The sequence below is a fragment of the Limanda limanda genome, chromosome 4 (genome assembly GCF_963576545.1).
Source record: "Limanda limanda chromosome 4, fLimLim1.1, whole genome shotgun sequence".
NCBI lineage: Eukaryota > Metazoa > Chordata > Actinopteri > Pleuronectiformes > Pleuronectidae > Limanda > Limanda limanda.
Genome location: NC_083639.1, coordinates 22,367,993 through 22,391,002, shown reverse-complemented (window position 1 = coordinate 22,391,002; position 23,010 = coordinate 22,367,993). Strand labels below are relative to the sequence as shown.

Here is a 23,010-nt window from a genome sequence, read left to right as displayed (position 1 = left end):
GAGTTCTCCTCCAAGCCACCAAGCTAAGGATGTCATGACTCATAAACAGGCTATTCCACCGTTTTCTGCACTGCCACCAAATCCACTGCCTTCATTGAAAGTGAGCAGGCCTTGTAGTGAAGCCGTGGAGTTCCCAGGGGAAAAAGGAAAGCATTCTGGGAAACTCCCAGCTCAATGAGTTTGGGAGCAGCGGCGCCAAATGGGAGGAATTTGATTGCATAAGACACAGTGACCGCTGCTGCTTGAAACAGTGGGAGGACGTGTTTCACTGTTATCAAACCAGACAAATGCATCGACTTCAATTGTCTGGGCATCCTTTCGTCTTCTTATCAATTTTCATCACTGCTGAGGATTTTATTACAAATTTTCCACCCAATGATATAACTGTCATAATCTTATACTTTCTCCTCACTCTAGTTTGAGCTTATATCGCTCAATCAATAACCTTTTCTTATTTGTGATACTTTTAAATTGATAATTAAACACAAGCTACTAAAGTATCATGGGATATAAACAGCAGTTAAAGTCTTTTTTTAATTATTCTCATTTCGTGAGTAAATCATGAAATATAGAAATGATTATTGCATCAAAGACAAACTGCCTCGTGATAATTGTGTCCTTTAGTTCAGCAGTCACAGTGATATACATTACAATGCTCAGAGTGTAGACTGATATTTATAGCCCCCTGTCTGTTGCACTGTCCTCGCCTGTCCTGCCTCTCTGTCCTGCATGGGACTGGATGTGAGACTCGTCGTCCTCTCACTGTCTTTGGCTTTAAACCAGGAGTCATTGTGAAGGACCATTCCAGTGTTTTTTCATGGTTCATCTTCCGCAGTTGCTCTAGGCATATTACTGTTTTAGATTTTTAATGTGTCTGTGCTTCCAGACAGCGGAGACTACAGCACACTAACTATCAGTCAAGGGATTTCGTTTTTTGAGTCCGAGTTTCTGTTTCAGTTTGAAGAAATCAACTTTGGGCTCTAGAAATTGAACTGGGCGGTTGTTAATTTTTAATCTTGAAATGTTACATTTTTACATTGACCAAATGATTAACTGATAAATTGGGTGAGGGTTAGGGGCTAGGTTTATAAGACAATAATTGTCCTCTTAAATTAGCAGTTAGTTGCAGTACTGCTGTCTAAGAGATGAACATAAATCAGAGCAGACGTGATCTCACAGACACTGATTCTGAATGTTTCAGGTTTCCATCAAGTTGACTTAATCGGTACAGCGGGAAAAGACAGAAATAAAAACTGTTGAAAATGGGTCCTTTAAGGTCACATTAACTTGACAGTAAAATGTATTCTTTTTCTTGTTTCAGCTGTGTTGGAGTGGATGAAGATGACGCTCCCGATATTGACATATATCACTGTCCGAACTGCGAGAAGGCCCATGGTAAATCCACATGTAAGTGGCAACCTTCAGGTGGCGTCACTAAATGCAATGTCCTTAGCAGCTGTTTAACTCTATTTAACTCATAAGATTTATATTTAATCATTTGCCGTATTATTTTCTTGTGTAATACACTTTTCTTTCTTCTTTTTTCTCTGCTCTTCAGTTAAAAAGAAAAAGAACTTGAGCAAACATGACACGGGGCAAAGCACAGATATCAAGGCTGTTCAGAATGGCAGTCAGGTTTTCATCAAGGAGCTTCGCAGTCGGACATTTCCAAGGTAAAGACAATTTAGACACATTTGATTTTTGTCCTTTCCTCCTCATCGAGCAAACTGTGGTGTTTACTTGAAATAGTCAAGTAAGCAAAAGGATATTAGGATTAAATAAAATAAAAATACAGTAAAATAAAATGATTCCTCACAATGATTATCCCTCCTTAAATTTCATTCATATTATGTAAATATTCTCCTCTTGTCTTTTACTAATGACCCCAAAAGGGGGCACTGTCTCACAACTTTTAGGATATCTGCCCTCGGATAGTTTCACATGTTGTTGACATAGTTTTCACATCTCATTGAATTTCTTCAAAGTCAGTTGAACCCTCCATCACACATCTGTCATGTTGCTCTCTGCTTCATGCTGCTTGCTTGTGGTTTGCAGTGCCGAGGATGTGGTGGTGAAACTGAGCGGCAGTCAGCTCAACATGGATTACCTGGAGGAGAACGGCTTCAACGAACCAATCCTGGTTCAGAAGAAAGACGGTCTGGGCATATCCATGCCCGCTCCCACCTTCTACATCAGTGATGTGGAGAACTACGTTGGTAAGGATCTCCCTGACTGTAACTAGTGCCACTGCTGCTGACAGTTCATCTGATGCTGTCTGTTAATACCACCAGTACTAATGCTACTACCTCTATCACTCTGCCACTAGTTTTACTACTAAAACTACTCCCACCGCTGCAGATAATTCATCTGATACTCTCTGTTACTACCAGTACTTATTGTGCTACTTCAAGAGCTGTTACTACAGCTTCTACACTTTCGCACCTATAACAGTACTTGTACAGCTGTTCCTACTAATTGAGGTACAATTGTTGAAACCCGCGTCACTACTGCAGTTAACACTTAAGTAATACTAATACTGAACTTACTACTCCTATTACAACCACAGTTAATACTACTACTAATTTGTATTACCATTGCTACTAGTTTAAATATTTTAATTATTACCACTGCTGCTACCAATATCAGTGCTGCTGTTGTTGTTGTTGCCACTATGGCAACTATTGACACAACTATTATTATATCCGTGCAGTAATTACTATTGCTGCCATTACTGTGCAAACATGTCAACAGACCAGCTGAAGTATTCACTCAATAACTACTACTGTAATTAATGTTACTATACCAATAATAATTTCATATATAATATATAATAGTAATAGTGCTAGTGCTACTGTTTGTATTGCACTACAGTATTAGTACTACTATCAACCTCCTATTTTAATACTTTCACTAACACTATCACAGCTTTTGTTGCTGTAACTGTAATATGTGCTAGTGTTAGTGGTTTGATTTAGAATGACTAATGATATCTCTAATATCACTGGAAAAAATATGACTCTTATTTCTACTGCACCAATAGTGTTACATGCAGTAGTAATATTACCCTTGTATCACTTCAATAACCTGTATGACTTTCCAGAAAGGTTGAAATGTAACAAAGTACATTTGCCTATGGAATTATTGTAAGGTAGGAATATGATGCATTTAAGTTGAGTATTTCCATTTATTATCACTTTATACATCTTTTCTCAGGGAAATGTCCTTTTCAACACACATTTGTGTGACAGCTGTAGTTACAATTTACCTTTCAAATTGAGATTTTATACATAAAATATATTTTGTGTTTTAACAAATACTAAACCAACTTGCAATAAAAATTTGTGAGGGAATAATAATATAGTAAGATGCAAACAACAATGATATCAACCCTCACGAGAATCACAAGACCAATGTACCATTTTGCTTTTCAGTAGGGGGCGCTGCTGTTCTTTATTCCCCTTGTCTCCTGGTGCTCAGTGATGAGATCACTTAGATTTCAACAGTCCACTGCAGCAGACATGTTGCCAGCCTAAAGAAAGTGTAAAGCCTGTTGGTGGTTAGTTTTTCTGCAGCTTGTCTTATTGTGTCGTTTGTGTCCCCTGTTATCATCTCAGGTCCCGATGTTGGCGTGGACGTCGTTGACGTCCCCAAACAGACGGACAGCAAGATGAAGCTCAAAGAGTTTGTCGACTATTACTATAGCACAAACAGAAAGAAAGTGTTAAACGTCATCAACTTGGAGTTCTCGGACACAAGGTACATACTGTGGCTCTGTGTGTCTGACGGTCACGTTTCTAAAATGAAATCTGGCTGGTGAAGTCTGGAAAACTCCTGGTGATGATTTCTCTCTCTGTTTTCCTGGGACAGGATGGACAGTATAGTGGAGAGTCCACAGATTGTGCGACGGTTGTCTTGGGTAGAAAACTACTGGCCTGACGATGCTCTGCTTGGGAAGCCAAAAGTCACCAAATACTGTCTGATCTGTGTCAAAGACAGCTACACGGACTTCCACATCGAGTGTGGCGGAGCCTCAGTCTGGTACCATATCCTCAAGGTCTGTCACTCTTTTGCTTAGAGCAGGATGTTGCAATAAAACATGTGTATCACACAGTCAGTGTCATCTGCCTCTAACATGATGAGAACAGTGTTTACACTGCACTGATTTCCTTCTATTCTGAAAGGATTCTAAGGAAGCCATCAGAAGACAATGTGGAAGACATTATGTCTCCGCATGATTATGATGATGCTGATGATGGAGATGATGCCAGAAATTCTGATTGCATTTGTGTTTGCAGGGGGAGAAGATCTTCTTCCTCATCAAACCCATGTCTGCCAACCTGTCTCTGTACGAGCGTTGGAGATCATCGTCCAATCACAGTGAAATGTTCTTTGCTGACCAAGTGGACAAGTGTTACAAATGCACTCTAAAGCAAGGCCAGACTCTGTTCATCCCGTCAGGTCAGTGTGTGTGTCTGCGTGTGTCTGCGTGTCTGTGTGTGTCTGTTTGCCTTCATCAAATAACTTGGGGTTTTGTACTTTTGCTTGGGAAAAATTATTCCAAAAAATCAGACATGAATGAAATACATTTTTATTACTCTTTATACAGCAAATGAATGACAACTCAAAGTGCTTCATTACAGAGATGCAAAGTCATAAAAAATACTTGATTGCTAATAATAGAATATTTTTTTAATAACTGACTTTTCTATTTTATGATATTTGATGTCACCGCAGGTTGGATCAATGCAGTACTGACCCCAGTCGACTGCCTGGCGTTCTCTGGACACTTTGTCCACAACCTGAGTGTGGAGATGCAGATGAGGTTTGTTCACAGATTCATCACACACACATTCATTCTTTATGCTGTGTTGTTGTTGTTGTGTTTGGTAACTGGCCTGTTGTTGCTTTCATGACCATGTCTTACTTTTGAGGGATTTAATATGACTCTGAGGTCTTGGCTGATCTGACTCATTAGTTTCCATCATTCAAGATGTGTTTTTGGCTCTAAATAGTCTGTGTGTGTTTATGAACTCTCCACGTTTGGAAAAACCTTGAGAATTACATAGTTTGATGCAATAAACTTGTTGTTAATACATGACAGTGTTTAGCTGAGCATTCTTGGTTTATTCTCCTCAGAGCGTATGAAATTGAGAAGCGGCTCAATGTCAAAACTCTCAACCCCTTCCCCAACTTTGAGACAGCGTGCTGGTATGTCGGACGACATCTCCTGGAGCGATTCAAAGGTGAACTCTTAAATCACTTTCATGTATTTATAGACCCGGCCTGCCCTCTCACGTGCAGTTTTCTCGTGTAAACTTGCATCCGTGTTCAACTGGCCTTCTCTCCAGAAGAATGCACGAAAGAGGAGAATATACAAACACTGTCAGAAATGTATTTTTTCCAAGCGGCACAGGCGTAACGCTGCAGGTCTGCAGCACAGATGAGGAGCTGGATGCTCTAATATTGTTTCAGTCATTAAATTGGTGAATCGCTGAGTTCACAGATGATTAGCTTCAAAAGATTTGGCCCAGCTAGAATCATTTGCTCCATTACAAGCCTGTGTTTAAACTCCGCTCAGCTGGCCTGGGCCAATTGTTTATGTTTCCACCATTTTCCATGTGTGTGTGTGTGTGTGTGTGTGTGTGTGTGTCTTGTGTGTATTGTGTGCTGTGCAGACTATTTCTAACCCACCAGGCTTTGCCATTAATATACCATTATTCTTTTTTACTTCATGGTCAGAGCAGGAAAGTGACTCAGTTCTTTGCTGCTGATATTTTGCCCCCCTAATAATTATCTATTTTATCCTATACCTACTTCCTTTCAAAAGACTTCTCCGATATCTTTTACCATTACATTAAAGAGTAAATCCACATTAAGACTTGGTTTGCAAAAGTGAAGCGTTGAAGTTGAAGCATCTCAATCCAGAATTGCCAAAGGTTAGAACTAATTGTTGTAGATGCAGTGTGGATGTATTGCCTAGAATATCACTAACGCTAATTCAATGAGACAGCAATAGCTTTTTGTAGATGAATCAGTATCTGCTCATGTCAACTAGAAAATAACAAAATATCACAGTGCATATGTTTGACTTCACTTAGAAACATGAATGCCAGTTTAATTATTTTCCACTAATGTATTTTCTTGAACAAGTCTTTACCTTGGTGAGCTCACACTGCAGCAGTTCACAACAATACAAAAGAATAAAACAAATAGAAACGATCTAAACACTTTTCGCTAGGCACAAGTCAAATATACATTAAAAACACACAATACCACGAACAAATTCAAACTAAACTGAAAAACAAAATGTATGTTACATATTCAGGATACTCACCTGACAAAAACTTTGGCTGTTTTTATATATATATTTTTCCTGGTAACAAATTAATTTGATCTACATTATATTTTAATACACTGTTAAAATTCTATTTAAAGGTCATATTAAAAGATTTATAAAACCATCCTATCATGCTGCAAGTACACATGGGGAAATTAAGTTTGTTCATATAAAGATACTGTAAATTTGACCAAACTTATCAGGAACTGTAGAAAACATTAAATGAGTAAAACACACTTTCAGAATAGTTTTCCTGTGATAGAGGGTAAATGTTCTTTGTAGTAAATATGATTAAACACAGTAACTGTGTATAGAATGTATTGTATAGTCATTTGACTGTGCTTTATTAAATTATACTGGTCACAGCTAAAACTGAAAAGGAACTTTTTGTTATAAATCGTGTGAGAGTGTGGCTGATGCCCTGAGAGAGCAGGATGATGTTGATGTTGTTTCTCGACGACTCAAACTCGCCACTCCACTGTTTTGGGACTGAGCTCTGGTTTGTCTAAACACACAGTCGCACTGTTGACAGAGTTCTTCTCCTGTTCACTGACGAGAGCAATAATCATCTGTTCGGTTACATCCTGTAAATCTTAGCTGTACGCTACAGTTTGACTTTCTCTTTTAAGTTAATGGCCTCGACTTCTCAAGTTTTAAAGGTCACAGTCGATTGAAAGATAACATCTGTGGTTCTTCTCCCGTAGGTTTACATAAAGCAAATAAACAACCAGCTCCATATCTGATACATGGTGCCAAAATCATCAATGGAGCTTTCAGAGCTTGGACAAAGAAGCAGGTACAGATTTACTTAAGAGGATTTACTGTACAGTAAGTGTCTGATGTTGTCACAGGATTGACGGTGTGGTCTGTTTACCTTCTGACAGGCGCTCTTAGAACATGAAGATGAGCTTCCAGAGAACATGAAACCATCCCAGCTCATCAAGGATCTTGCCAAAGAGATCAGACTGTCAGAGGTATTTTCAATTGATTTAAGTTTAAATACAATATGATGTGGTATATTAGAGTCTTCGTGACTGGAAGTCAGATTTAAGGAGGCCATTCAGAGGATGATCTGTAATGATCTGGTGATCTCTCCATATTTACCTTATTCATGGTTTGGACAAACCTTTTCCTTTTTTTTTGACACTGCGATGCCACTCTTGGGCCCAAAAGTCACATTTGCACTTAATATTGCATGGAATAATGAGAGTGAAATTTACAAGAACATTCATGATCTCTATAGGATGAGGCCTTTTTATTTTGATGACACTTAACCTTCCTCTAATGCCCCCCACAGACTTTAACTTGAGTTTTTTATATCTGAATTTGCAAAGTCAATTGGTGGCCTTGGCTCTGTTCAGTGGAAAGAAAGGAAGTGTTAAGGTGAATTACTTCCTTTGCTGCTGATTTGAACTTAAGAGACTCACTTTGAAACCGGTTCTTCTGAAAATAAATATAATACAAATCCTGTATTGTAGGAATAGAAGCAGAACATTCAAGACTTACTAAGGCAAATGTAACTGCCAACTTTATTAATCAATTTATTACAAACTCATGGCTTTTTCCAACATCTTACTATTGTCATTGGGATTTTGCTAGGGTTGAAGCTTTGAAGCATGTGGCTCAGCCCTATACTTGATCATCAACTTTTTACTATTTATTTTAATTCATTTTACTTCATTCTGTACATCTTCAGTCGTCAGGGTGACTTTTTATTACTGATTGCAAATTTATATTGGCCTTTCTCCATTCCCCGCCTCCACTTGTAGAATGCAACAAAAGCCATTAAGAGTGAGCCCGCCATTAAGGTGCCAGTGGAGGAGCCGCCATCCACCAACTCTGAGCCTGAGGAGCCGGAGGAGCCTGTGTCGCCGGCACATGTCCCCTCGCCCAGCAGAGAGAAGGCTAGAAAGAAGGCTTCCAAACCTCCCAAGCCTCCCAAACCCCCAAAGGTACCCAAGGCCCCCAAACCTCCGAAGGTGCCGAAGGTCAAGGAAGGAGGAAAGAAGAAAGCGAAGAAGGCAAAAGAGCCGTCGCCGCCTCCTAAACCATCCAGCTTCGCAGCTCTCGAGTCCCATGCAAAAGACATATTGAGTAAAATGGACCAGCCGAAAAAGATGAAGGTGAGCAGTTGGTAATGTTATCATAAAGTAAAACTGACCATTGTGTCGAGAAATTATGGTTCTTATCCTTTTTTTTTAATTAATAGGACTCTTGAATACGTTTCTGTTATTAATCGTGTGCCTTTTCAAATATTCCCATTTTCTCAGGCTGTTAAAAATGTCCTGAGTATGTCAGAGAAGGAAATATCCAAGCAGAACAACGTGGAGAAGTTTGAAATCAGAGAGCAGAATAAAATCAAGACTGAAGCAAAATGGAAGTATAAGGTAAGATCGTTTCAGCCGTCATCATTCAAAACTAATGGCTGTCTGTTACAGGCCAAAGTAAATAGTATTACAATCTGTTATAAGTTAAAACAAAGTGAAGGTTTGTTGTCATTTAGGGAAAAAAATGTTTGTAGCACTTTTGAAGGTTACAAGCTGAGCGGCTGAAGAGAAAAAAATAAAAAAGTGTGATTGTCCAAAAGAGATTTGCACACTTCACTTCAAAGCAATCAGCAGAAATAATGATGTGGCCTTAGTCGCACTTTTTAGGTCTGCAGCTATTCACAGCTGCTCCAGAGACCTTCACCAGCCCAGAGTTTATAGAGGGAAAATACATTATTTCCGTATCCACCACCAAATACGCACTCATCTTTTACAAAAGCTTTGTGTATCCTAATTACTTTCCAACATTGGGCGGCTTTTCACAGGTAAATTGTAATTTTGTCAAGAGGAAAACATTAAAGTGCTTTAGTTTAGTGGAAAATTCAATGTCAAACTTGTGCTGAATGTTTGTAGTCCCTCCAAGGACCCCCGGCCCACTGCTCCGTCACATCAGGCCAAACACTTGCAGATGGAGCAGAGACGCTGTTAGATGTTTACCAAGGTCACTGTGGACCTCATCTCCACTCATTATCACAGCTCCTCCGTGTACAGTGTGCATGTTAGTGTCAGTTTAAAAGATGAATGAGACAATGTGACGTCTCAGTTTCACGTTACACACGTGTTGTCATGTGCCTTTAATTTAGGAGACAAAATTGCCAAGGAGTGAATATTTGAAAATGTATATTCTTGGATTTCACTTAATTGCAGTTTATGGCAGCTGTTTGCCATTTGTCTTGGTTCAGTTTAAACTGAAAATGATCCATGGAGATAAACATCATGTTGATTTCAGGATTTTAAACGCTAATGTTTTCATTATCAAAGAATGACTCCCTGCTACTTTATACAGAACAGTTTTGTGTTACTCACGTATGGCACTTAAGATGTGACGCTACTTGTTTGAGTAGTAATTAAAGTACACTTCATTCAAAGTGGAAATGGGCTTAAACCTCCTATTGTAACTGAGGTTTAATAAAGATGGATAAATGAAAATGTATTAAAAGACAAGCCTGTATTAGTTGTATTAATTAATTCATTTATTTTATTTAGTTATGGCTATTTGCTGCAGCAGCAGATTGACATTAACGTGATTTCACCTCATTAAAGACAAATAACAGACCCAGAGCAATATAAGCGTTAATCTGAAGTTTGACTAATAGAAGTTCAATATTCTCTGTGCTTTTAGCTCAGATTTTGGTCTCTACCAACGCTTGAGAAAACTGAAGTAGCTACAGGCTCCTCTCTGTGCAGCAGCTAGTCGCTAATGAGGTGTGCAGCGGGTTGAAAGATTTATGATGTGGATCGGTTTGTTTACTGAAAAGACAAAACAATGAGCTAAAAGAGGCTGAAAAGCTCTGGAGACCTGAAGGCAGCTGGATGACAATTCTCTTTCATTCATCAACACTTTTTCATTATTATTAGACATAATCATTTAAGTTTTTCTAATATGCAGAATATTGATTAGTGCAGCTCTAAATTAATTTTCAAAGTGTGATCTTTTTCACCTAAAATGTCAACACTAATCTATTTGTTCTAAGTTACAGTTGCTGATCACTGTCTGACATATAACATCATGTCCTAAACTTGTTTCCTTTTGAACTTTACAGAACAGTAAACCTGACTCCCTGCTGAAAATGGAAGAGGAGGGCAAATTCGACAGAACATCACTGTCAAGCAATAAAGACAAATTCAGCTTTACTGTGTCTCACAAGAAAATGCTTGGGTATGTATGGAATAGCTGTGATTGCCACATAAATGTTTCATAAAAGGTCTTTTGAGGGAAGAGCATGTCAACCTTCTCATGTGGCATATAACGGTGATTACAGAGCTATGTGGCTATCAGCACCATGTCCATTAGAGCTAATTCAAGGACTTCTCGCTGCCAGTTGCCTGGCTGAGCCTCACATCACCCCTTTATTGTCCTGTGGTTTCCTCTCCAGCTCCAAGACGCTGAAACCTCAGACCAACTCAAGTGTTTTTGGTTCATTACAAAACCTAAAAGAGGACAAAAGCAAGCCAGTGAGAGACGAGTATGAGTATGTCTCAGATGAGGGAGAGCTGAAGATTGATGAATTCCCCATCAGACGGAAAAAGAACACCGTTAAGAGAGATCTTTCCTGTGAGTATTTTTGGACTTATTGGAAACTGTTGGGTTTTAGTTCATTTGTTCAATCAACTATCAAACCGCAACACTTCTAGAGACTCAGTATACACAGCATTGAGTGTTGTAAAGTTTGAAAATTGTATTATTACTTTGGGTTATTTACATGTACTGAACTCTGAATAATCTCCGGACATTCTTTGGAGGGGCTGCATGTGACAACGCAGATGATCGAGTGAGAGACTCTGGACTTTTCCCAAAGTTTCTCCTCCCAGCCCCCTCGTATAAAAAAAATAAAAAATAAAAAAATCCAGAGATAAGTGTGTTGTTGTGAATGTGCTTGAGTGGAGAATCTCCTGCTGCGTTGTTCATGTGTGAAGGAAACTCTTGACAAAGTCCGGATCCCAACTGTGCAGACATCCTCCAGAGTTCATGACTGAAAACAGCTTCTTTTGTTGCATTATTTTTTAGGTGTAAATCTGAGAAATGATTTGGCTATAGTTTTTTTTTTTCACTCTGGAAAGTTGTTTTTGTAATTCTCACAATTTATAATTCCTGTGTTTCCCAGTTCTGTCAGATATCAGAGAGCCCATTCAGGCAGCCAAAAAAACAAAGTTGCAACCCTTGGTGACTAAGGTACGTATCAAATGTGACTAATGTTCTTTACATTAACCAAACGTTGTGCCTTTCCTCTAAAGTAGCTGATGTTTCACCAGTTTGTGATGTCATTATACACTTTGTACAGGACGCTGTAACTTGTACCTACAGTTTAATTTACTCCGAAACTTCACATGAATGCAAACAATATACTAACCTTGATTTTCACTGAGCTTCCTCTCTACTTCCAACCAAGCAGAAGACTCATAATTAATGTCAAAACAGGAAACTGACCCAGTGGATCCATATCCTCAGAGTTGGCAGAAACACCAGATTTACTTTGTGTCACTTAGTTTGTGGGAATTTCCTTTCAAGTTTACTTTATGATTATGTTCAAAGCTAAATTTGTATAAAAAAGATGGGAAACCAAAACATCTGAATCTCCCCCTGCTGGCTGGCTGCAGTAAAACCCATAAACCAAACCTCCATATAAGCACATGGTCCAAACTATAAAGATCAAAGTCCACACCAAAAAGACTGATCCTGTATTATAATAAATTTTGCCTACATGTGTCAAAATGTGCATATGAATAAAAAGAAAACAGAGCTCATTTTTACAGTGCCCCCTAGTGGGTTATTCTGGCAGAAATCCCTCATAAACTAGAATGTCACTCAGTAGAGTGTATTCCTCCGCCAAGGCCCAAGAGTTCCCTTAACTTCAGTCAAGCTGAACCAAATTTCACATAGTTATAGTGAATCTCACAATGTTTAAGAATGTGTTATTTCCTGACTCATACCTAATGCCTCCCAAGTTTCATCACTCAAGTAGTTTTTGTGTAATGTTGCTTACAAACAACCGACCAACAAACTAATGAACTTGGGTGAAAACATAGCCTCTAAACTAAACTAGAAATAAATGGTTAAGACTCAGGAAACAAAACAGCTCCCATAAAAGATCTCCTATAAATCACATTTAAAACACGAAAGTGTCCTGCAGAATGTCCAAGCCTTAAACTGTTTCTTTGTCTCTCATGTCTGTTTCCACTCTGTCCACTTTCTCCAAAATCAGACCGCCGACTCTTCAGATGAGGAGACTCTGCACATAGACACAGAGACCAAGCCTGAGGTCAAAGGTCGCAACTCTAAGGTCAAGAAAAAGGCCGGCAGCGCCGCGGGGATTCTTGACCTGCTGCAGGCGAGCAAACAAGTGGGAGGCATTGACTACAGCACCAACAGGTAGACTGACTTCTCCTCGCGTCATTACTTTCTACTTTTTCACTCCATTTCCTTCAACGCCAATGAAACGTTCACGTCTAAACACACTCGGGTTGCAGCACATGCACGGTCTCACTCTGTAAACGGCTCCCAGTGGACCATTCTCCCCTGCGTAAATGAAACGTAGGTCTTACTCCACTTAATGGGGTGACACGTTGACAAACTAACGGCCCAGTCAGCGCGGTTATAAGTGGATGAAAAAGCTGAATTTTATAACGCTGCTCGGAGTTGAAAAATCAACTAGTGACTGGGGCAACAATTTACACAGAATCTGTCAGCAGTTAGTGTTAAGTCGATGTTTGTTTCATCCCGTGTTAATCTATCAAGCGCTGCGTGGCTCCAGGCCCTTCCTTTTTCGCCTTTTGTTGTTTGCTGTTTCGATCGGCCCTTGATGGTCTGTTTCCAGCGCACTGAAAGCTACAAATGAGCCAAACGTCGACTGAAATATGTTAATTTCTCAAATCATTTAAATTCTTTGAAGAGGAAACTTTGTGAAAGCATGGAACTCAGCCCACCTACAGCTCGTTGTGGGAGTTTGATGGTCACTTTGCTCACTGCTGCAGCTCATAACCCTAATAGGTGTGGGAAATTATTTCCATTGCTGCTTCTAAAAGCAATCGCACGTCTGTGGAGAATATTTAGATTTGACAGTTTTTTCTTTGCTTTTCCAGATTCTGTGAGTTTTTTTTTAAAACATTTTGCAGATGTCAAACGATAATGATGCTTAATAGCACGACTGGTGACATTGACGTGGACTTCAAAGCCGACATTTATTTTCTCAGTCGCTCTTCTCCTCTTCCTGCATGTTGACCGCTGTGTAATGGCTGCGTTGTTGTGTATTTCTTATTGACGTACTTACAGTCAGCCACCTGCATCTCCCAGCACACAGGAGGCCATTCAGGGCATGCTGTCCATGGCCAACCTGTCGTCTTCCGACAGCTTGCAGCAGCCGTGGAGCAACAGCCAGTCCAAAAACAATAGCCAGTCGAAGAGCAACTCACACGGCGCCCAGGCCGGCAAGAAGGGCGGCGGCGGAGGGGCCGGCGGAGGCAGCAACAGCAGCAAGCGGCCCACCAAGCGGCCCCCCAAGAAACCCAGGAAAAGCAGCAGCATTGAGAGTCTGGATTACGATGACGACCAGGATCACATAGAAGCGTGTTTCAAGGACTCCGATTATGGTGAGACTCATTTCTCTTGTTCCTCACGGGGGTCGAACCAGTGTCACATGGTTATTTTGTAAGCAATGAATGAGAAAATAATGATCTGCCATGATTCTCAGAGCTGCATAACAGGTGCTGTTAAAAACTGTTTGACCCCAGTGGATCAACATGTGGCTCTTTAACTCTAGATGGGGCTTTTTCATTTGAACGTTTCATTAGGACTGGATGATAGGGTTGATGTTTATTCTTCATGCATTCTTTCCAATGCCTCCCTTTCGTGTTGCTCCAATTTGTGAAAAAAAGCCCAGATTCTCTTTAATAAGCCATTAACACGCATTATCAATTGTTATTTTACATCCTTCTTCAACTTCTAATGATGGTCTAATTAGTTTTTCATAGCACGCACGTTCTCTTCTGAAATCCTCAGTACAGCGTGAAGCGTTTCTCACATGCTGGCTCTCGTTTCGTCTTTTGTAAACAGGTCATTTTTTATCTTGATCATCCAATTATCAGTTATTAAAGATCTAGATTGTGATGCTTGTGCTGAGCAGGAAGCGTTCAGCAGCTGTCTCACAGCTGTCCTGCAACTTCAACCATTCTAGTTGGTTGGGAAGCAGAGACAAGTACACACATTTGTTCCCCTGTTCAATATATTTGACGATTCTTGTCCAGTATATTATATTCTCTTGGACAACGAAGCACATGTTAGTAATCTTCTACAACTTGTGATTTTAGTTTACCCCTCGTTGGAGTCCGAAGAGGATAACCCTGTTTTCAAATCGAGATCGAAAAAACGGAAAAGCAGTGATGACACGCCATACAGCCCGACAGGTAATTACAAGCATGTTATTGAAGGATGTACAGTGTACATTTTATGAATTGAGAGAGGTTTAACCTGTTTGTCAATCCGATCGCAGCCCGTGTAGGACCCTCGGTTCCCCGACAAGAGAGGCCGGCGAGAGAAGGAGCCCGAGTGGCGTCCATAGAGACGGGGCTGGCCGCAGCCGCAGCAAAGCTTTCTCATCAGGTTTGTTCATTAACAATACTTTTATTCAATATTAATACGTATTGGTGAAAGTGGTGCTCAAAAAAACGATATGTGTCAACAGGAGGAGCAACAGAAAACCAAGAAGAAGAAGAAAAGCACCAAAAAGAAGGCAATAGTAATTGAGGAGCCCCCAAAAATCTCTCAGGACAGTAGCTCGCCGGAGCACAACCCGGACTCCCAAGATGGCAGCCTGACAGACCACGAGTTCAACACTGGAGCGGTCAAGTCGCCGGGGGGGCCGCAGCCCATGGCTCCTGGGGTCTTCCTCAGTCAGAGGCGCCCGTCCATGTCTTCTCCCAACAACAGCACCAACTCCACGAGCACCAACAGCAGCAGCACGGCCAAGGGGGATCGTGTGGGGTCAGCAGATGCCAAAGGTGGGCTGTCATCAGAGACCCTCATTCACCATGTTACAGAGCCATGTCTAAAGCTCCTGTGTGTAGGTTTCTCTAGCCACGCTGGCAAGAGTTTACTCTGGTAGATTGTAAAGTAGTTCTGACTGAATCTATGTGCGAACAGATAAAAGGCTGAAAGTAGCTGATGATGGAAAAGGATGCATATACAACGCTAAATGTTATTTTCTGGTTCCACAACAGTTTTCAGCTATATCCTCAATTTAGCACGTTGACCATGAACATTCCATCCATATACCAGGTTGTGTAGTTGTAGTTATCGTCAAACATCTTTCCAGGAAACTGTCTTAAGTTAATATTCTTATAAGGAAAGGGTCTATAAACTGGAGATGGATGACCTTTGACCTCCTCAAATAAGTAAATGAAGCTGCTTTCAGACATGAACTGAACTCCTGAGAATCTCTGGAGGGGCTGCATTAGAGAATACAAATGCCCGAGTGAGAAGTGAGAGGCTGCGGACTTTCTCCAGAGTTTCTCCTGCCAGCTCGTGGTAAAACCTCTGGACAGTAGGGGTGGGAATTGGCAAAAATGTGACGATTCAATAGTATCGCGATTCTGCGATATATTGCGATACTGCAAGTATTGCGATTCGATTCTGCGATTTATTGCGATTCATGTCCCCCATATTATTCAAAGGCATTACAAAAAATGAGGAAAATAAGACTGCTCAACTCACTTCAAATGTCACATTTAATTCTGTGAACAACATTGTCTTCTACACATTAACTGAAGTGCAAAAACTAAGAAAGGGTAGTGCAAAAACTTTGTCCTTGAACATTCAGGACACAGGACCTTTGTAATTATTTTCTGAATAGGAGACCTCTCACATGAACGCTGAGCTCAATCATATAAATAAAAGTAACGTAGAGCTTCAATCAAATTGAGACCTGCAAGGTCATGACCCAAAATGTTAAATTCATTTGGGAATATTGGCATTTTTGTTGAGAAAAAGTAGTTGGTCAACATGCTCAGATGTTAAAGTGCTCCTCTGGGCCGTTACTATATCTCCTGCAGTGGAGAACATCCTTTCCGCATACACACTAGGTATCTTTTAAACTCTGAAACTCTCCTCGTCATGCTTTGCCAGCCAGGGGCTGTTACATATATAATTGTAAATAAATATTAAAAAAAAAAAATAATAATAATAATTATTATTACTTTATTTTTTTTAAATATTGCAATACTTTGTGCTACAGTATTGATATAATCGCGGGCGCAAAACACGCGATACTGAACAGAATCGATTTTTTCCCCCACCACTACTGGACAGTGTCGGAATTGCTGATTGAACCCATGATAGAACACAAGCGAGTGGGCGTGTTGGTGACGTTTATAACGTGCGATGGGTGCAAACAGGGTTTTTCCCACTGGTGGTGCTATAGAGCGTGTTTATGAGTTGGTCCAATAGGAGGAGAGAGGATCAATACACGTTCCTGCTACTAGGAAACAACAGATCAGTGCTCCAGCGTTAAGGGGAAGAAGAAGACTCCCAGCTAACAAACATGGATGAAGACAAAGTATATCTTGTGTTATTAGCGCTCAAACTGTAGCTGGACACCCTGTCTTACCTCCTGTCTCCTCTTGTTCTTTTTACAGCGAAGCGGCTAAAGAAAGGCATGGCAACAGCCAAACAGAGACTTGGAAAGATTTTAAAGATCCATCGAAATGGAAAGCTCCTCCTGTAGTATGCAGCAGACTGTTGTAGGACTGGGAACTCATGAGCTGGGTCCCATCCCAACCTCCCTCCCTGTTCACTGATTAAAGCCAACAATGGAAAAAAAAACAATAACTGCAACAAGATGGGAGAAGAAGAAAATCATGCATTTTTCAATTTCTAAGAAGAACATCACTCAAATAGGTTTTTGCCTCTACTTATACTTTATAACTTTCAGATATTAAAGTGTACAGAACCTACTATAAATATTTTTTAAGAGAACATGTCATTTTACTACAGCTGTTAGTTTATCAGGGGTTGCTAAAACATGAAGTAGAAGTACATTGCAGTCATTCCAAGATTTTTGAAAGTATCCCTTGCATGTATTCAGTTGCATGTGTGCTTTGGCCAGGGTCTGGGGATTTGACTTGTTAATTCCTTCTGTATGGATGCAGCTTATCATTGCAACACTGATGACGGACGGATCGGCCTCTCCCAGGAGCGCAGATTCCCCGTGTGTTGCTGTCGAGCACGGTTTGGATCGGAGTCAACTCAAGCATTTATCCCTTTATGTTAACACTGACGTTTGCAGAGCACTATCAGCCCTGATATTTATTTATTCGTGTCGTAGATAGGAAATGAGAGTTTCACGGAACAACTGTAAAGCACAAAGTGAATCCCCGAGTAGCGCTGTGCACCAGGAGGCGGCGGCGTCCGGATGTTTTCCTGCAGTTAAACATAGGAAAAGCGTACGACTAAACGGCCACGGAGGCCTCTGAGGATTTGTGTGTTTGGACATGAGAAGCGTAGGACTGCTCACACCACGCGGGACCTGTAGCTAATGATAAGCCTCATCCATGTCAGGTCTGCAGTTGCATGGGGATACTTTCTCTCTTCTTTTGCTTTCGCAGGCAGCACCGACAACTTAGGCTCCTCTCTGCATTTATACGGCTTCACACAGTACAGTATATAGAATGTAGCTTGTACATAGCCTTTTAAATTACTACTTTTTGTATCTTTTCTCCTTAAGGCTTAATCCTACATTTTTACCGGTTTTGCTAATTATGAATAAATGAATACAAATATATATATATGGATATACATAATTGTCCTAATATTTGAACTTTTTATTTTGTTGTTTTGCTTTTTCTTTCAATAGCAGAGATTCATTTTTAACCTTGTTCCCCCCCCCCCCCACCCCCTTAGATTGAAAGGTGTTGCCTGGAAAATAACTGAAGAAATAATACATTTTATTGTCATATGGCCTTACATACACAAAGCTAATTGTATTGTTATTCTGTTTGAACAAGACACGAAGCTTTGAGGATAAATTATATAAAAAGAAAAAAAAAAAAACTTCAAGTTTCTATGACCAGCCTCTTGTTCGAGTTCTAGTATCCTGAAGGGTTTCGGAATTATTTTACTAGCACCTTGTGAAGTGTTTATGTGTCAGTGATGTAATTTATTAATGTTTGTAGCTTTTTTATACTTGTACAATTCTTAAGAGTTATTGTTTTGAATATTTCATCAACTTGAGAAATTTCCCCCAGCAGAAAATTTGAGTTTTCCTTTTTTGTTTTGGACGTGTGTGTGTGAGCGTGTTTGTGTGTATGTGTTTGGGGGCATCGCAGACATTTTACACACCAGAATCTTCATTAGAAAACTTTTTACCCCATCCCATCTTCACTCGGTGTCAATGTTATCATGATGCCGTGGTAACCATTTCCAATGTGACATGTTATTATTGTTAATATTCTAGGTCCGAGCAGACGCGTCCTGGCCTCCGTCACGCCGTTTCCTTTGGGTCAGGACATATTTAACCCTGGTTTAATGTGCTGCACTCTATAGCAGCAGTGTTTTAGTCACAGATGTAAACCACAAGTCCACTCCTCACACATGAGATGCGCTCCGATCAAACTCTGCCAGTGGGACATATTTTCAGGTTTTTTATTTGTACAATTTGTGTGTTGCGTTGTTGTGGTTTATTTTTTTATGTCCGACCTATTAAATGCATCCACTGTGCCAGGACAGTGACTGATACCTGTTGTAGCTGTCTTCCCTCACTGTTATTTACAGTACTAGTAAGTATTTACAATCCTTTTTGACCTGAATCTATATTTTTCTGTATTTAGACAATTCTGTTTGAGATCATGGCTCACTTTTCTAAGACATAGAGAAATGGCAAACTCCGAGGAGCAAACATATTGTTGTTGAATGATATGATTGTCCGCCTTGTTTACTTTTGCAATACAGTTACTGTGGAAAACCTCCTTTGTAATGTGTTCCTCTCCCACTTGCAATGTGACGGCTTCTGTGGTGTCGACTAAAAATGTTTTTTCCTGCTTCACATTGTCATATTTCCAGTTGCATCATACCCTGCACCAGTGCACACTGATCACACACTGATCCGGCTCCCTTGTTTTATTTCAGGCCGAGCTTCAGCCCCTGGTCTCGGTCCGGGATCTTGTCTCCCAAAGCTGTAGCAGCTACTTTAGCCAAGTCATTAATTAAAACCAAGCCAAAGTCAACACCATTAAAACTGTATTAACGTGAAAGTGCTCTCCAGTAGTCAGACTCTTTTCTTTTTATTCAGGGACTTTCACTGTCCTGAGCAGGTGTTGCAAAGTTTAAATATCATGTAGCTACACAGAAATCCATACAGGATCTACCAGTTCAAAACAATTCATAGAAATAAATACCCATTTTCACATTAACATCTTCACAAGATCTGATTGTGTTCTCAAGTCTGTGGCAGCCAGTGTTATTATTATTATAAGTCTACGCCACTAGATGGAGTCATAAAGTGTATGTGCATGTTTTTAAGTACACATAATGCAGTGCTGTTGGAGTAGAGTGAAAATGCAGGATGCCGTGTTGAGCTGAATGTTTTGATTTTAATACACATTCTGATGCTTTTATATTCTGATTTGATTTTATTAAATTTTCCCAGCTGTATTATTATAACAAGAGAGGAGAAAGGAAAACTAGTTTTGGGGAAAGAACGAGATCAACACATTATTATTTACAGGACGTTTCAAATCAGCGTCTCCAACAAAAACACGTCTCACTCTGTGCAATTAAAGCCTGATTACATCAACTGATAAATGATGAGATGCCTTCATACGTTCTGCTCCACTGTGTCGATCCAGGCCTAATAACACATCTGGACACAATTGATTTCACACAAGAATAAAACGTGAGCAGTGGGCTTCATGGGAACTTGCATTTCCTCCTGCACCAGTGTTTTATTAAATTTCTCAATCAGACTTGCGAGTGTGTGAATGAGATCCGGGTGGTGGTCGGGGGGTTGGGCGTGGGTGGGAGGGCTGCATTGGAACCGGCGTGGCTGTTTTTAAGGTCGTGACCCCGTTTCCACCCTGGCGAGCATCAAAGTGAGTTGTTATTGTTGGCTAATTGTTAACACAAGATCGTGAAGTGCGCCGACATCAGCGCGCGAAACAATCACATGATTTGTCCGCTCAGGATCATTTTCACACACTGACATGAAAGCAGGTTTACACTGGGATGAAAGTGGAGGCAAACACACACACACACACACACACACTGCAGACTCAGAGATTCACTGCTGCATTGTTAGTGGAATAAAAGAAATGTGGCTGCAGATAAACTACAGGCAAAAAGAAAAATGTAATTACAAATACAAGTACTGTGTTCAACCTGCTTTTGTATATTTGAAATCCCAATATAAGTGTGAATGTGACCATAACAATCAAAGTCAATTTAGTGCGAATCATCATGTCACATTTCTTTTATCTATAACTGAGGACTAAAATTAGTTTTTTTAATAAACCACATGCTCAGGGCAGTAAGAGTAATAAATATAACTAATTCATTTGTCCAGAATAAATCTTAATGACTCACATTTTGAAATTGGATTGCAGAGGAAACTAAAATATTATCCTATTATTTTAATAAAATAAAATAAAAAAAACTGCTTTATATAATTTAATTTCCTTATCAAAGTTTCTCTGGCTGAAAGTTGTCTCTGGTCGTCCCTCAGTTTCCCCGGTGCTGTTGGTCCCCACTAAAGGGCAAGTGGGATCACAATTTAAATGTCAGTGTATTAAAAACATCGCCTGCAGAGTGTTACAGTCTAACTGCACTCATGGCCACGCTGCACATGCTTAGTGATCACAGATGTGAGTGGGCCGCCCTCGCCTGCTTTGAAAGCCCTCCCGTTCTGTATGGGGGTCCCCGGTGGTCAGGAGAAACGTGCCACGTGAGAGATGTCTTAATTACGCAGGAATGTTAGGTTAAGCTTTGCCTTTGTGTGGCTGTGCAATGATGCAGGTTGTTAAAAAGCCCCCTCCCCCCCCCCATTACTCTGCCTTTTATTCTTCCCATTCCTCTGAGTTCAGGCCTGTCATTAGTGATCATAAGCAGTGATTCCCCTGCCAACAGATTGGTAAAGCTATGGGGAGCAGCGACTGTGTCCGGGCCCTGCAGCCGTCTCCTCACAAAGAAGAACCTAAGTTGCCTGTTTTTTGTGGCGGTGATGAAAAGTGGCTGATGACTCCTCGACCGGTGTTTCTCTGCATTTCGCCATCGCTCCCCAGTGTGTGGATTAACTGTTCTGTCAGACAACAGGAACTCTCTGCTGGTGTCTCACACACACTCACAAGTGCAGAGTGATGTTTGACACACACAAACACACACACCAAACACACACACACACGTTCTTAGTGTTTCTTATTTTGCTTCCCCCACAGTATCAATGTACTTATTTTTTAAAAGATGTATTTAGGGCCCGAGCACTGATCAAAGGTCAGGTGAGACCCTATTGAAATTGTAAGGATTATAATTATTATTATTCAGGCAAATGAATTGGCTTTTTGAGGGCTTTACCATGCTCAACTTCTTACCACAATTTGCAGAAAGCTAGAAAGTGGTGAAAATTTACGTATTCTGAAGGAATTTTTAATGGGCGTTGCAAAATGGCTAAACAGTGCCCCCCGAGACCCCCGGAAGGTGTTCACATTGACCGGTCTTCACAAAAATCGATATACAGGTGTATCATGACCAGACAAACAAAAAAGTTTTTAGGTCCAATTGGAAAAACACAACAGGAAGCCTGCTATTTTGCATTTAGTGGCCTTTTTGGCCATATTCCACATTTTTACTTTGATGTACTTGTACTTATTATTATTATTATTATTATTATTATTATTATTATTATAATTATTATGATAATGGTTGCTGTTATAAATAGCATTTCACTTTTGATTCCAACCTGAGTCATGTTGGCCACATCTGTTAAACTTTCAGGACGAACGCTCTGCCAAGTGTAAAAAGAGTTCATATTCTTCTAGATTTCTATTTGCGGTTTTAAAGACCCTTCACTAATGAAGTATGAACAGTTGTGAGACCAAACACAGTGTTCGCTCAGCGCAGGAACGAGTGTCCGACAGCTCCAGAGCAGGAGTGCAGATGCGAGCGCTGCCTGGTTTCAAGACAAACACCGAGCCTCTGTGTTATGGTGCCGTGTTTCCTTAACCTTTGGCAGGCTTAAAATGTTGGAACTGGAAGACAACACTTCATCGTTAATTTCTGACACCCATCAAGGAAATGACTGTCACGAGTGAAGGGAGAGCCCACCCAAATGAGAGTGTTATTAATGTGAGCGTGATCCATGCCCGGTGGAAAGCTTGTTTCATTCACTACCTGCTGCTGGTCTCAGTGACAGTCACAGCAGGACAGACGTGCAAGTGTTCAGGTTGCTTTCAGTTGGTTGTTTTCTTTACATGTTTTGCCTCATTTGTCAGCACATGTTAAGTTTTGTTTTGTATTTATTAAAAGTTTAAAGTTCACCATGATAAAGAACAAAGACCATTTTACCCAAACACACTCTATATATCTCTTCAAGTTAAATACTAGATCTGACTGTTTGACATTAGTTTTACTGTATCAAATATTATTATACT

At 40.2% G+C, this 23,010-nt stretch overlaps 1 protein-coding gene across 3 annotated transcripts in view; it reads left to right on the top strand.

Annotated features, from left to right (window-relative positions):
* Positions 1-19,411, top strand: part of phf2 (PHD finger protein 2) — a 33,016-nt gene extending 13,605 nt beyond the window's left edge. Inside the window, exons 2-22 of one of the 3 annotated variants that reach the window (XM_061070533.1) lie at positions 1,322-1,395; positions 1,559-1,673; positions 2,056-2,216; positions 3,615-3,756; positions 3,868-4,054; positions 4,296-4,458; positions 4,735-4,822; positions 5,137-5,243; positions 7,042-7,133; positions 7,222-7,311; positions 8,107-8,460; positions 8,608-8,724; positions 10,428-10,543; positions 10,761-10,939; positions 11,490-11,557; positions 12,588-12,754; positions 13,655-13,971; positions 14,689-14,784; positions 14,871-14,980; positions 15,063-15,378; positions 17,011-19,411. In XM_061070533.1, coding sequence (XP_060926516.1) covers positions 1,322-1,395; positions 1,559-1,673; positions 2,056-2,216; positions 3,615-3,756; positions 3,868-4,054; positions 4,296-4,458; positions 4,735-4,822; positions 5,137-5,243; positions 7,042-7,133; positions 7,222-7,311; positions 8,107-8,460; positions 8,608-8,724; positions 10,428-10,543; positions 10,761-10,939; positions 11,490-11,557; positions 12,588-12,754; positions 13,655-13,971; positions 14,689-14,784; positions 14,871-14,980; positions 15,063-15,378; positions 17,011-17,099 — 3,148 coding nt within the window. In that variant the 3' untranslated portion in view covers positions 17,100-19,411. Of the gene's footprint in view, positions 1-1,321; positions 1,408-1,558; positions 1,674-2,055; positions 2,217-3,614; positions 3,757-3,867; positions 4,055-4,295; positions 4,459-4,734; positions 4,823-5,136; positions 5,244-7,041; positions 7,134-7,221; positions 7,312-8,106; positions 8,461-8,607; positions 8,725-10,427; positions 10,544-10,760; positions 10,940-11,489; positions 11,558-12,587; positions 12,755-13,654; positions 13,972-14,688; positions 14,785-14,870; positions 14,981-15,062; positions 15,379-17,010 lie in introns of all 3 variants that reach the window. The other 2 variants (XM_061070534.1, XM_061070532.1) reach the window with 2 other exon arrangements.
* Positions 19,412-23,010: the final 3,599 nt, after the last annotated feature.